We start from the raw sequence: 15,423 nt of genomic DNA on the forward strand, positions 1-15,423 counted from the left end.
CATGCTCTAATTGGCTCATTGAGCGCTGATCTTGCGGACACGTGTCGAGGCGGCATTGGTCCACATATATAGGGGGTATTTTTACCCCCAAACAACCGTGTCCCGAAACCTCCAAAATTTCTCAAAAAACGTGGATATAAACCTTCAATTTTGGAATTTTTTGACTTTTTTTCGCTCAAAAATAAAAATTGCCGAAATTTTTTCCATTGTCCCTAATATCCTCCGGGAGTCCAATTGGGTGGGTTGAAGTATCCAATTTGCCTTTAAACGACCAATTTACCGGTTTACAACTTGTACCGATTTCATCAAATCAAGCAATACCACGAACATTTATAACAATACATAATGATCATAAATGACTCCAAACGACATTATATGACCCCGAGATGTATCCCCTAGAATTTCAAGACTTTTCGACATCAAGCTTCGAATCCTCCAAAATTTCTCAAAAAGCGTGGATATATTAGCCTTCAATTTTGTAATTTTTGACTTTTTTTCGCCCGGGAATAAAAATTGCTGAAATGTTTACCATGATCCCTAATACCGACCGGGAGTCCCATTGGGTGGGTGGAACCATCCAATTTGCCTTTAAACGACCAATTTACCGGTTTACAACTTGCACCGATTTCATTAACTCCAACCTACCACGAACATTTATGACAACAAATAATGATCGTCATATATGTTCTAAACGGCATTATATGACCCCGAGATGTATCCCCTAGAATTTTAAGACTTTTTGACACTAGGCCCCGAAACCTCCAAAATTTCTCAAAAAGCGTGGATATAATGTCTTCAATTTTGGAATTTTTTGACTTTTTAATAAAAATTGCCGAAATGTTTACCATGGTCCCTAATATCCTCCGGGAGTCCAATTGGGTTGGTGGAACCATCCAATTTTTTTTGTCTTTAAACGACCAATTTACATGTTTACAACTTGTACGAATTTCATCAACTCAAGCATACTACGAACATTTATGACAACATATAATGATCATATATGGTTCCAAACGGCATAATATGACCCCGAGATGTATCCCCTAAAATATCAAGACTTTTCTACACTGGGCCCGAAACCTCCAAAATTATTCATAAAACGTGGATATTAGCCTTCAATTTTGGAATTTTTTGACTTTTTTTTTCCTAAAAATAAAAATTACCGAAATGTTTACCATGGTCCCTAATACATTCCGGGAGTCCAATTGGGTGTGTGAAACCATCCAATTTGATGTTAAACGGTCAATTTATTGGTTTACAACTTGCACCGATTTCAATAATTCAAGCCTACCACGAACATATATTTATGACAACAAATAATGATCATATATGGTTCCAAACGGTATTATATGACCCCGAGATGTATCTCCTAAATTATCAAGACTTTTCGACACCGGGCTCTGAAACCTACAAAATTTCTCAAAAAGCGTGGATATTAGCCTTCAATTTTAAAATTTTTTGACTTTCTTTTGCCCGGAAATAAAAATTGCCAAAAAGGTTACCATGGTCCTTAATACCCTACGGGAATCTAATTGGGTGTGTGGAACCATCCAATTTGCTATTAAACGGCTAATTTACCAGTTTACAATGCAACTTGCACCGATTTATCGGTTTACAACGACCAATTTAATTAACTTGCACCGAACTCGACTTGAACCGAAATTGACCTGAACCCGTTTTTACTCGTCAAAACCCGAATTTAACCCGACATGTTACTAACCTAACCTGAATTCAGCTCGACCCGTTCCTAACCCGACCCAAATTTAACCTAACCTATTACAAACCCGACTTGTCTTTGACCTGACCCAAATTCAACCAGACTTGTTATTGACTCGACCCGAATTTTACCAGACCTATTACTTACCCGACCCAAAAATTCAAGCCGATCTATTACTAACCCAACTCGAAATTAACACGACTTGTTATTGACCCGACCTAAATTCAACCCAAATTGTTCCGACCCGATTTCAAATCACCTTAAATGCAATTTAGACCACCTCATTATTATTGATCAAAGCATTTTGTCTAGGGTGACCAAGTCGATCCAGGCCAGCTAAAGAAAGGAGCATCATCATCAAATTTAAGAGTTAAATATAGTATATATTTGTTGTATGGTCAAAGGAGATAATTATCTTCCTAAATTATAGACTATAGTTCCCTAGTATATTGTCATATATATAATAGTCAAAGGAAATAATTAGCTTGATAAAAATTAATTATCTATTTATGTGACTTGGAAATGACCCGACCTGATTGTAACCTGCAAATTATTGACTTGAACATAACCCAACTTGAATCCGAGAATGACCCGACTTGAAAATGACCCAACCTGATTATAGCCCGCAAATTATTGACTTGAATCGAACCCGACTTGAACCCGAGAATGACTCGACTTGAAAATGACCCGACCTGATTATAACCCGCAAATTATTGACTTGAACCGAACCTGACTCAAACCCGAGAATTACCCTAATCTGTTTTAACCCATGAAAACCCGAAACCCAACCTATTGTTCACCCGACCCGAATGTAACCCGACCTAAACCCGACGTAACCCGACTCAAGCATGACCCAACCCAAACCCGACCCGCATAGGTTATTGAATTAATCCGAATTGACCCGATCTAAGTTGACCCGACCCACTCTTACCAATCTAAACCCAACCCGTTTAACCGAATTGACAGCTCTACATTTAAGACTCTCAACTAAATATCATTAATATTATTTCGGTAGAGCTTAGTCATATTTTAGAAGAGGATGCTAGGGGTGTAGCATTCCCACGCTTCATTCCTCCATAGTAGTCTTTTGTTTTAGCTTTTTATATTTATTTTCTTTGTACTTGGACTTGCTCCTCATTTGAGAAAAAAAAAATAAATAAAAAAAAAAATAAAAAAAATCCTACCTCCTTTTAAAATTAGGTTTTCACATACATCTTCTAAATCTACTACTAGTAATAACATTTTGGATAGGTTTACCTTCTAATAAAGAATTTACTCCTACAATTCAAGGTTTTTACTTTTGTTTAAGAAAACTATGCCCAATTCAATCAATTTATTATATTTTACTAATTGTTTTGTTGAATGAAAATATAACCAACTATACTTTTCTAAAGGCAATTAGTAATATAATTTAAGTATAACTAATTATACTTTTTTGTAAGAGTAATTTAATACTCTCTCTGTCCCCAAAAGAACAAACCCTTTGGGTTGATTTCGCAGGTATATTAAGAAAGTTAAATAAAAAGAAGTAAAAGTATATTGGAAAGATAAATTTAAATAGGGTTTGTTAGAAAGTACAGAGAGAAAGTATTAAAAGTACATGAAATAACAAAATTTTACATGAAGAAACTAATTTTGCACAAACATTGTTGTAAATTAGTGGGTATTTTAATGCAAAGGAGCCGATCATTTTGGTACTAAAATTAGACCAAAGGGTTGTACTTTTAGGAACAAAGGGAGTAATAATTTAATTGAAGTTAAAAAAAAGTATAATTAATTACTTAAATTAAATTACTAACTGCCTTTAAAAAGTATATTCGGTATACTTAAGGAATCGCTTGAACCACAAACTAGTTCGGGTAACACTGGCTACTCAATCGAGAAAGAGTAGTCATTCACTCATTCGGGCTAACCACGTATACCCAAAGGCCAAATTAAACAATCCGACCAGTAACTTCACCCCACTTTCAGCTGCTACTCTCGCAATTTCATCACTCAACTCAACAAGACCTGAATTTGATAATCCCTATTTATAATCATCCAATTCAAATTCAATCGAATTCAAGTAATTTAACTTCCAAATCCAATTAATTCCGCTAATACAACAATTTCTTACTTCTTTCAAACCCAGAAAACTCAACAATGGCAGCAACACCAATGCCGGGAAACCCTAATTTGGACGGAAATCCGCCGCCATTGCCGCCGCATCCGGGAACTGACATGACCGGAATTTGCTTTAGAGATCAATTATGGCTTAACACTTATCCTCTCGATCGTAATCTTGTTTTCGATTACTTCGCTTTGTCCCCCTTTTATGATCACACTTGCAATAATGAGCAATTGAGGATGAATTCTGTTCATCCCCTTGATCTCTCTCATCTTTCGTAAGTAAACCCGTAATTTCTTCCCTCTTTTATTTCAAAATTATTCTTTTAGGGTTTTATTTTCTTAATTTTATTTGTTAATTGTCAAATTCATTGATACAAATTTAACAAATGTGGTATAGTTTGATTTGATAAACGTGTTTGATTTAGTGGGGGTGTTTGTAATTGCAATATTGTGTAGTAAAGAATGAATTTTTGTGTGTTTACTGTTTATTACATCAAGGTAGTGTTTTTGTGGCAAAATTTATGATTATTGGCTAACTGCTAATATAAAGTCATGTTCTTGCATAATTGATGTACTCTATCTGTCCGGACCGTCTCGCTTTAATAGGACACATATGTTGAGTTTATGTTTGCTGTACTGATTTAAATAGGCTGAAGTGAACAGAGGTTAAGTTGGTAGGTTTTCTATTTTTGTTGCAAGGTAGTTTCTTGTGGGTAACTTTAAACATTGAGTATGATTTTGATACAGGAAGATGACAGGGATTGAGTATATGCTGTATGAAGTTGTAGAACCTAATCTGTTTGTCATTCGTATGCAAAAGAGGGATAGTCCTGAGAAAGTTACGCCGATGTTGACGTACTATGTATTGGATGGTTCTATCTATCAAGCTCCGCAGCTTTGCAGTGTTTTCTCTGCAAGAATTGTAAGATTTCGCTTTATTAGTCCTCTTCAAGTGATAATACGTGTAATACCCAAAATCCCGCTAGCTGTTATAGTTAAATGTGCTTATTGTTCCCTTTACAGTCCTAGTGGTGAAATTAAATAATTTTGCTTAAAGTAAAGCTCATTTCGTGGGAGTTTAAAATTTTTTTGGAGATTCTTTGCTCATTTTAAGTGTACTTGGATGGGCAGGGGCGTGCTTTGTATTACATACAGAAAGGATTCTCAACTGCTGCTTCCAAGTTGGAGAAGATTGGACATGGTAATTTTAATGCCTTTGGTTTCAGCATTTTCAAGAGGTTCATAAATCATAATTTTTGACTTGCATTATTTTGTTGAACATTGTTGTGCTGGTTATGTTCTTTAGTACTCATGACTATAAGTTCTGGGATTCCTGGGAAATCATCTTCTTTCACGACCTTTGGAAATCAGCGTTGCTATATTCAAAACTGTCGTGATCTTGAGGGGTTTTCAGCTCGGTTTTAGAAGATAAGAGAAGGTGATTTCTAGGAATGAACAACTCTTGGAAACTTTGGATAGATCCTTAGTAATTGGTAATTTGTCAGACAAAGTGTGGATCAGCCTACTGAAATCTACATTAAATCTGTTATCCACTTGGAAATAGTCTTAGATGCTGAAATACTTTAGCTTTCTGGACCTCTTTTAGAGTCACTGGATGTCAAATTATTAGTCCTGCAAACCATTCTCATTGCTAGATGTCAAAATACTTACGTGATAGTAGTCTTATACTCTTATAACTTGGAAAATGTTGTAAAGCCTGGTCGTTATTTTCCACCACCTCTGTCTGTCTCTGCCTCTTGTCACTAAGAAAACAATAAAGTTGAGAAGTGTAGCAGAAGATAATAGCTTGAAAGGGTATATAAAACTATAAACTAGGAACTGAGTGTAAATCTCAGTATTTCTGTGCATATGCTGGCAAACTGCTGGCCAAAGATTAGATATAAGGAAAGCAAACAAACAAGCAACAGTTAGTGGAACTTGGAGAACCTGTACTGACTATAATAAAATGATCCAACTATGCAACATGACCTGAGAAGTTGAACTCGCTCTATGACTATATTGACTACAACAAGAATCTTCTCATCTATATTCACTTCTGGAGAAATCTTGATTTCCCTTTTACACCGTTTTGGAATTGAAAATTCAGGATGCTTCCTTGTTTGGAGCACAAGCTTCATGCATAGAGCTTGTAATAAGCCTAGAGAACTTTCTATTATGGCTTTTACCATGCTGGACCTGCGTAGAATTTTTTGAGTCTAGGATGGAAGTTTCCTGTGCATTTTGGCATTTTTGCCTCACCTATTTCGGGTTTGTTGCTAATTATTGATATGTACCACTCATAGTAATTAGTCCTGGATTTTATATCTAATTTTGTAAGATACCTTGGAAAGCTCTAAAACTTGTTAACATGATTGATTTTCTTATGCTTGTTCCAACAGACAGTGAAAGTGATGACGCAAATGATGATACAACAGCTACTAAAGAGACTATTGATCTCAGAGAACTAAAGAGAGTAGACCATATCCTTGCTTCCTTGCAGCGTAAGGTAAGCTGAACTTTTTGAGCTTTACCGTGTCTAAGCCTTCATACATGAAACATAGCTATTTAGTAAGGATGATACCAATGTCTTTCTATTCCAGGAGTACAGAGGTTTTCTCAAGATAAGATATTATTTAAATTTGAAATAAACTAAAATGGGACTCTATTTAGACAAATTCCCTTATAAGACTGTCATTACAAGTCTTATTGCCCTTGGACAGCTCTCTACCTCTCAATAATCAATTCCTCTGTTGGCTTGTTGCAATAAACCACCCTATATTTTACTTGTCCTGGATTTTTTTTGCCTTTTTTTAGCTTCTCATGGATGGAAAATATTATCTCAGATAAGGGACAGTTAATATGCTGAGTGTCTTTGACGGAATGAGGAGTATGTCGTGACTTGTGATTAGTGAAGGCTTCATCTGTGCATATCATTCCTTCCCTAGACCCCTCCAGCAGCAGGATTCATTCTGCTTGTTTTGTTTTTGGGTTGTTCATAAGCTGTTATTTGTGGATCAGATCAATAACTGTGGTTGTTTGTTATGAAAATGTTGAGTAGTCCAATTTGGGACAGCTGGTTTTGTTTTGGGCTGAGTGGAACTTTGGGAAAACAACGGCCAACATAATCTACTTTCCCCTGCCTGCCCCTGCCCTCCCCTTCCCTCCTCCTTTGCTTCGTGCCCTCCCCTCCTCCTCCTCCTTTGCTTCCTGACCTCCCCTCCTCCTGCTTCTTTGCTTCCTGCCCTCCTCTCCTCCTGCTTCTTTGCTTCCATTGCCTTCTGAGGTAATTTCCTTGGCCCGTCTGACCTCCGCAGCTCTTGTTGTGGATTGATGGCCATGCCCTAAAAAGAGGAGGCCAAAGAGAGGGGCGAATCCTCTCCTCCACCACCCTCTGCTGATAAGCTTGTGGCACTCTCCACCTTCACATCATCCTCTCCTCCTCCACCCCTCGCTGAAGGTGGAGAATGCCAAAAGCTTGTCGGCAGGGAGTTGTGGAGGAGAGGATGATGTGAAGATCGAAGATACCACAAGCTCGTCAGTGGGGGGTGTTGGATGAGAGGATTCGCCGCACATTTTGGTCTACTCTTTTGAGAGCATGACCATCAATCCGCAACAAGAGATAAGGAGGTCAATTAGGCCAAGAAATTTATCTCAGTAGTCAATGGGAGACAAAGAAGCAGGAGGAGGGCAGCGGAACAAGGGAAGTAGATTATGTTGGTCTTGTTTTGGGAAAGTAGATTATGTTGGTCATTGTTTTCCCAAATTTCACATAGCTTCTGGATTTCTTGAGCAAAAAGTTCCACTCAGTTGGAAACTCATCTTACCTTTATATAGAATCATTTTCTACTTAGAATATATTTTTTTGGGTCAAACTACTTGGGATTTGGTACTGAAGATTTTCAGTGCTTTATTAAAGAGTTGCTCTATTATTTAAGATTAGTACTATTTAAGTATGTAGTGCTGCAAAGTACTTGTATATACTAAGCAGCGTTTCTTCTGAATATGCAGCTACAACCAGCCCCTCCACCACCACCATTTCCAGAGGGCTATACTCCATCTCAGCCTACAGAAACGGAACAAGGCTCAGAAACCCAGCAAGGGACAGAACAACAGCAACCTCCGCCTGTTGATCCCATCATTGACCAAGGGCCAGCTAAAAGAACGAAATATGATTGATCTTTCCTTGCCAATTTTATGCAAATGTCATGTGAAATAGCAAAATGGTAGCTTTGACAGGGTTGATATTTCCTGTAAATTGGAATATGTATGGAATTTGAGTGAAATGTCTCCCTTCTTCGATGATTATCTATCGTGCTATTGGAAGGTTCATCTCAATATATTCACTTCCCAGCATGAGGTAATTGACAAACTAGAGATGTTCATCTTAAATATCCTGCTTATTCTCATGGTCAATTTCTTTGATGCTGAGTAATATAAACTGAAAATTGACCTTACAATACTGCATGTCTATGAATATGACTACCCGATAATTTGTGATTTAAGTATTTAAGCTTGTACAACCTCCACTTCTCTTTTCTCCATAAAATCATGCTCTTCTTTTGCAGCTTCACAGGCTTCTTCTGTCTTCTCTTGTTTCTTCTGTGCTTCCACACCATCTTTAGCCTTGCTTGTCTGGACCAACAGCTCTTTCACCCAGTTAAGCAGCTTCTCAGTCGCCGCCTCATCTGCTTGTTTCATTCATTCATCAATGATTTGGATACACAAAGGAGAGTTTTAAAGTAAATTATGCTCTCTAACATACATATATGTTCCATTTGACTTTGGTGGCCACATTTCTGATCATAAACACACTGTATTGATCTGTAATACTGGGTTATAACGTGTCTAGATTATCTTAAAGAATTTTTTTAGTTAACTGTCAATTTATAGTTTTTTAAGATGCTTTCAAGGCCATGCATTAATATTTATAGTTGACAAGATTTGACCACAAAAGTCAAATGGTAGCCTTTTTATATTTTAAAATCAACATGTTATTAGACCATTTGAAAATAAAGTGTGACAACATACCTAGTCTTGGCACAGTGTGGCCTTGAGGGTGCCTTATAATGAGAGGATCTTGAAAAGCCGCGGCGAGATCCTCAGAGGGATGTTTCAACCAATCCTTTTCCCCAATAAAATGAACTGATTTAGCCTTATTAGGCTCTCTGTAAGCAACCTCACAGATGCTTGGAATCCTAAACTTCGATCCAGAAACCGATATGAAGAACTTGAAGGGTGGATGATCCCTCAACACCTTCCCTTGTGATTGGTATCCGGTCAAAAGGGCTGATAATGTTGCTCCCTGATAACATTAATTTGATGAAAATTCATAGATATGATAAAGCATACTTCATACTAGTAGTTTTTATTTAATTTGAAGATGTTACCTGAGAGAAGCCAAGGAGACCGTCAAAGGGTCCATTGGTGGTGATGTAGTTGCATAAATATGAGATGCACTCTTCCAAGTTAGTATATTCTGTGAATTCCTTCAATGAGAAAAATGTCGATCAGTAAAACTGTTGGGTACTTGGGTCTAATAGCAAACACCCACATAGAACTGAAAGTGGTTGTGCCGAGCCTTAACACAACTGTTGCACGGCCCGATACAAGTCACGCAACACCTTGTGCCACCCTGGATCACTTGCTGTGTTTTTCCGTTCGGCAAATTGTGAGGAAATGTAAGTGAAATCATAATTGTCAATTTCTTTCTTTTTCCTACCAAATTGTATGCAATTGATGAAACACAACATTGTACTTTTTTTTTCTTTTCCTTTACCTATCTTTTACATAATCGTTGTGACTTTTAAAAATAACCTTTTTATCTCCATTAATCAAGAGAATCAAAGAAAACTATGGAGAATTCGACATACAAGAAGTAAATCATGAAGGCTTTGCTAATTGCTACTCTAAAGGCTTGTTTTTATACGTTTATTTTCAATTTAGCTCAGTTCAGTTCAGCTCTTAATTTCCTTCTCTTATAAAATATTTAGTTCAGCTCAGTTGAGTTCAGTCAATGAGAATAGGCCCTAACTCACCCGGATCATCTATCATCAATCCACTCAATTTAGCCAAAAACAAGCTATGTATTCCATTAATCGATACCAAATTACCAATAACCAAGACTTTAACATAACTAAATCAATCTAAGTCTAATAAAGACAGAATTTAAGATCAAACCCCACTAACACTAAACATATCCATCTTAATTCTTAACAATGACATCCACCGAATTCTTCCATCTATTAACTTTGATTAAATTGGAATTAATTTATTTTCAGTTGGATTATTAATTTTTTAAGGTTGGACCGCCAATATTATTTAAGTTGGTGAGAAATACGCATAATAAGAAGATACATCATAAAAGCATGTATATATAAATGTATGTACCTTATTGAATTGGAACCATTCATAATAAGGAGGTGGAAAGAATCCCTCTATTTCTGACTTGCCACCAGCAGGATATAGTCCATCTGGAAATTCCTGTCACATTTTTGTTTTTATTCATTTAATTAGTTTATTTTAAGACATCTTATGTTTGATACATCCATAATTGTATATAATAATCCATCATTTTGCCTCAATTGCTTCACACATTGGTTTTAATCTACCTATCTAAACAATAAAACACGATTTGCTTACAAGTATTAGTTATCAATACACGCGGTTAAAAGTACGTGGAAGTTTTTTGTTACAATTTTTATTTTTTAAATAATAGAGACAGAAAAAGTACGAGTACTATGTATATTTGTTTTTTTAACTTGAGTTGATGGTGTGACTATACTACCTTAATCGTCTATTTATAGTGAGTATTAAAATGCATAACACTAATCACCAAAACATGGTTTATTGAGATTTGGATAATTTCAAACTTTCATTTAAATTATGCAATCAAACCGTTATAGCAGTCTAGCAGAGTAATCAAAACTAATGGAATATTGTTTGGTGAAAAAATTAATGGAATATAAAACTACAGTGTAATTAGTTGCAGATCTGAGTTGTACTAATAAAAACAAAAATAAATGTTGATCGAGGTGAGTGAAGTGTGTGTTTTTTCCCAATTATTATGAACAAGTTGTTGAAAACTTTGATTGACAAGCAAAATAAGGTTGGATCCAGTTGATCATGACTAAATAATATAGTGAAGTCATGTCAAGGGACACCATTTTCCTTAATCACCTTTTTACATGGGCAATTAAGTTCATTAAAATTGTTGTTTGGCTACAAATTATCAATCTAATTAGGGGGTTTGATTTATTTTGTCTGAGAACTTATAACATCTGTCGAATTGAAGCTACTCATATAGTCATGTACTCATATAGTTATATATGTTTTTTCGGTGTTTTGAGAGCCACATATAGTCATATATGTGAATGCATCAAAACTTCTAATAGGTAAAAGACTTGAAACAAAAAAAGGTCTTATAATACAGGGATTGTAAATTTGTAGAAAACTTAATAAATTATCATTACAAGTAAAATTAACACCACTAAAATTTTGTAAAAAAATTTTTCTTACCAACGCAAAAACTATTGCAAGTACATGATTAAACTTCATAATATATATTATAGTTACTTTCTTTATGATTAATCTGTACTAATTTCAGATAATTAATAGAAAAAACAAAAATTTACCAAATAAAAATTAGCAAAAATTGAAGGATCCCATTTGCTGATTTGCTTCTTTAAGAAACTCCCACTTGTTCTGAATCCATGAAGACAAAGAATCTTCATCTTCTTATTATCATCACTACTAATTTCCATTTTTCTTTGAATTTTCTTACTTCACTCGAAGAAAGCACAATAAGATTAATTTAGTTTATTGGAGAAAAATTGCATAGGTTAGTTAGTTATATATATTGTGTACCTACCACCGGAATTTATAAAGGGCCAACTACCTCTTTTACAAGAGTTAGCTTATACATGGTTTTTCTCCTTCCACGTGAATTCTCCTAACTTGCTCTTTGGCCAAGCTATTAATCTACCCTCTTAGGTTATTATTTTAGCATTGCCTAATGCTATATTTATATAACCTCGGAAATTTCAAATTTATATAATCTCCGAGATAGATTTATCATTTTTTTGTCTCAATCATATGATTAGAATGCATGAGGTATAAAAAAAAATTAAACTTGTGGCATTTTGTGTATAATGTAATATGATTCATATCGTAGTTGCTTTGATTTGAATGCTTGACCTAGTAAGTCAAAATTCTTATCCATCACCTATTATTTAATTGATTGGGCTAAGAAACTAATTTAAGACCAAGTTTTTGAGCATATTAGTTTCTAAGTTTTACTCATTGATTGTTTCACTTGACTGCGTATTCTGTACTTAATAGTGTCAGTACACTACTAGAAAGATTTTATTCATTTCGGTATTCATTATGTGGCTTAAATTACGATTTATCGACCTATTCATACCTTTATCGGCCTATCCATTTATGTGGCTTAAATCACGATTTATCGGCCTATTCGTACCTTTTTCATTATTAATTAAAATGTTATGCAATAGTCGATTGTCTCTATATCATATTGCGGTAAGCTATATAATCCTAAGTTATTGGGCCATTGTTTACTAATTACCCCAATGGATAACTATAGGTCTAATCAATGAGTATAAATTTAAGAAATCTTTAGTTTGTGATTATTTAATTTTCGATAGCTTTACATCAAATGATTCAGCTAATTCTTCTCAATTTATGTAGCAAATAATATAGTAGTTATCTTCAAATCATATGTTTAGCTAATACAGCCAATTTAATTGATTAGATGCAAATTCCTACGTGTAATACACAGTATAAAGAAAGAATAAATAAATTGGAGGGCCTCCTAAAATTGCTTAAATTCTAGTTTATAAAAATAACAAAATAAACATATAAAAAAGAAGAAAAATATTGAGTAAAATTTATAGCAAAGCCACTATATAAATCGGTTGGCAATAAGGAATATACACCAAACCCGCACCATACGTACCAAAAGCTACCTAGAACCACCTAAGAATTTTTTAACACCTTTTATTATACTTGTACATAATAAATTATTTCATTTGTGTTTCAATTTTATTACGTGCTATAAGCCTATAAGTAAGGTGAAACTAGCAATTGATGAATAATCAACACATAAAAGCATTTGAACATATTCTCTAAAATGTATGAAGCATTGGATCAGGTGTAATATCGAGCAATAATGAAGTATGAAAAGGCATATTTCACCCGTTCTTTAAATATCTATCATTTTACGCCTTATGGATCAATAATATAAGAACGAAAAGTCACTACTATGCATCATTGCATAAGTTTCATTACGCTTTATGGTTCAATATAAGAAAGAAAAGTCACTATGTATGATCTCATAAGTTTCTTTTTAATGTGTGTAGTAATGTCAACATATGTGTAATATTAACTACAATATATAATATAAAAATGAGAATGTTAATGGCTAAAAATTCACACTAAAGGTCGTGTAAAATGTAAACAAGAAAATCTTTAAAGAACAGGAATAAGATGCATTGTAATTACATATGACAATTTTAATCTTAATTTTGAATTTAGTGGCTTTATAAATTATAATCGTAGAGTTAGTTTTGCAATGATTATTAAAGACTTTTCAGGTACATTTGTTTAATGTCATTGTCACCTAAAATTGTAATATTGTACAAATCACCTAAAATAGCTGTAGAATAATTTCCATGCATGTTCAAGTAACTAACTATTTGAATTCTTAATATGTTTTGTTACATAAAAAGGGTTGGCTTAAGGATTTGCAGGATTGAGTATTGATTAATAAGTAGCTTAGTGAAGGATATATAAGTGACCACATTTCTTAGTTGTACTGTTATATTGGTTTCATCGATAATGATCCAATTGAGTAGTGCAATAATGCTTTCACTAAAGTTAGGAAGTTTGCAAGTTGTTACAAAATTCACCATAATATGGTAAAGTATGATTGATTAGCTACTTGATGTGAATCTTTAACTATTTGGTCTAGTTCTAACTCCTAAATAGAGAGTTAGAGGAGGTGTACCATCCTTATAAAAAAAAGGTTCAAGTTTTATTACAAGCAAATGTGGAGATTTACTGTAGGAGGAAAAAAAAAACACTCACACACTACACACACTTATTGGCCATATGCGAATTTTTGTCGTATTATTCATTGGTTTTTATTGCGCGCATAAAGTAATAAATGCAAATATATATATATATAATAAATTGCCAATGCGAACAATAATTTTATGAGGAAACACTTGTTTTTTAAGTGGGCAAGAAATACAAGTTTATCAATATGATAAACAAAATTTGTTTGTCAAATGGCAAAATTGTAAATAAATCAACAACTTTTTAGTAAATATGGATCCCACTATTGTTGATATATTTACAAAAATGCCATGATGACTGGGCATTTATGTTGTTTTATTTACCATTTTGCCATTTGATAAATAAATTTTGTTTATCAAATTGATTAACTGGGGCTTCCTCGGCAAGGTTTACATGAAAGTCAATTATGTCGTTGAAGTACTTATAGTAACTATGTTCATATTTACTAAACTGAGCTGAACTGAACTGAATATTTTATGAGAGAGGGGAATTAGGAGCTGAACTGAACTGAACTGATTGGAGCTAAACTAAACTGAACTGATTGGAGCTAAACTGAACTGAACTGAACTGAACTGAAATAAACTGAAATGAAATGAAATTAAGTAAATGTAAATAGGCCCTTAGTCTATAAAAATAGTGTAATATCTACTTTAAATTAATTTATACATTGTGTTTATTCCAGGTAAATAAATAAAATAAAAAAAAAAATCTTTTTCATTTATCTCAATATAAGGGCTCCACATATATGATACTCCCTCCATCTTTTTATTAGAGCTCAATTTCTCATTTTTTCACAAGAAGTATGGAGTATCAAATTACATTAAGTGCATTAAATAGCAAGGGAGAGAAAAAAAAAGGGGGGGGGGGGGGTTAATAAATGCTAAAAGGAAGAAAAAGTACCTAGAAAGAAGAAGAATGAGGAAAGAGAACATATGTTGGTGGACTAATAAATGCTAAAAATATTTGGTAAAAAAAATCAATAAAAATTGAAGATAATTTGGGGATTAAATTAAAAGAATGAGGTTAAAAAAAAATTAAAAAAAAAATTAAAAAAAAAACTTATTAAAAAGGAAAAGATTCCAACAATGGAAATTTAATTTTAATTTGCGTAAAAAGGAATAGTGGATTCTAATAAAAGGATGCAGGGAGTATTAGCATTAACTTTTTTTTTTAGGGGAATCATTATACTTAACTTATAACACTATTTTTTTATTTTTCAAGAAAAGCAGTGAGCCATTGAGAAGTTCAAATTTAAGAAATCTATTAACTACGGAGTATTACTAAAACAAAACATGTTGATATCATTAAGAAACACATGTTAAATTCTTATTAAAAAAATTTCCCGCTAAAACTATTTTTGACATCATTCTTTTATTTTTCTCTCTTTTTATTCCTCTTATGTTTCAAAACTAAGGGCATGTTCTGTTCCGTTGAAATTCAGTTCAGTTCAGTTCAGTTAAGTTCAGCTCAGTTCAGTTCAGTTCAGTTCAGCTCTTAATTTATGTCTA

General features: G+C 33.9%; 2 protein-coding genes across 2 annotated transcripts; one reads left to right on the forward strand and one right to left on the reverse strand.

The window, feature by feature from the left end:
- The first annotated feature begins 3,656 nt into the window (after positions 1-3,656).
- Positions 3,657-8,694, forward strand: LOC145632377 (mediator of RNA polymerase II transcription subunit 6-like). The gene is made up of 6 exons (XM_081684742.1): positions 3,657-4,098; positions 4,571-4,745; positions 4,955-5,024; positions 6,223-6,329; positions 7,832-8,180; positions 8,389-8,694. Exons 1-5 carry the CDS (start codon positions 3,857-3,859, stop codon positions 7,997-7,999), a joined length of 762 nt encoding a protein of 253 aa, XP_081540868.1. The 5' UTR covers positions 3,657-3,856; the 3' UTR covers positions 8,000-8,180; positions 8,389-8,694.
- LOC145632376 (uncharacterized) lies at positions 8,140-11,671 on the reverse strand. The gene is made up of 5 exons (XM_081684741.1): positions 11,455-11,671; positions 10,211-10,303; positions 9,211-9,309; positions 8,852-9,125; positions 8,140-8,508 (listed from the first exon to the last, which is right to left on the reverse strand). Exons 1-5 carry the CDS (start codon positions 11,581-11,583, stop codon positions 8,330-8,332), a joined length of 774 nt encoding a protein of 257 aa, XP_081540867.1. The 5' UTR covers positions 11,584-11,671; the 3' UTR covers positions 8,140-8,329.
- Between the last annotated feature and the right edge of the window lie 3,752 nt (positions 11,672-15,423).

The sequence above is a fragment of the Chenopodium album genome, chromosome 5 (assembly GCF_948465745.1).
Source record: "Chenopodium album chromosome 5, dcCheAlbu1.1, whole genome shotgun sequence".
NCBI lineage: Eukaryota > Viridiplantae > Streptophyta > Magnoliopsida > Caryophyllales > Amaranthaceae > Chenopodium > Chenopodium album.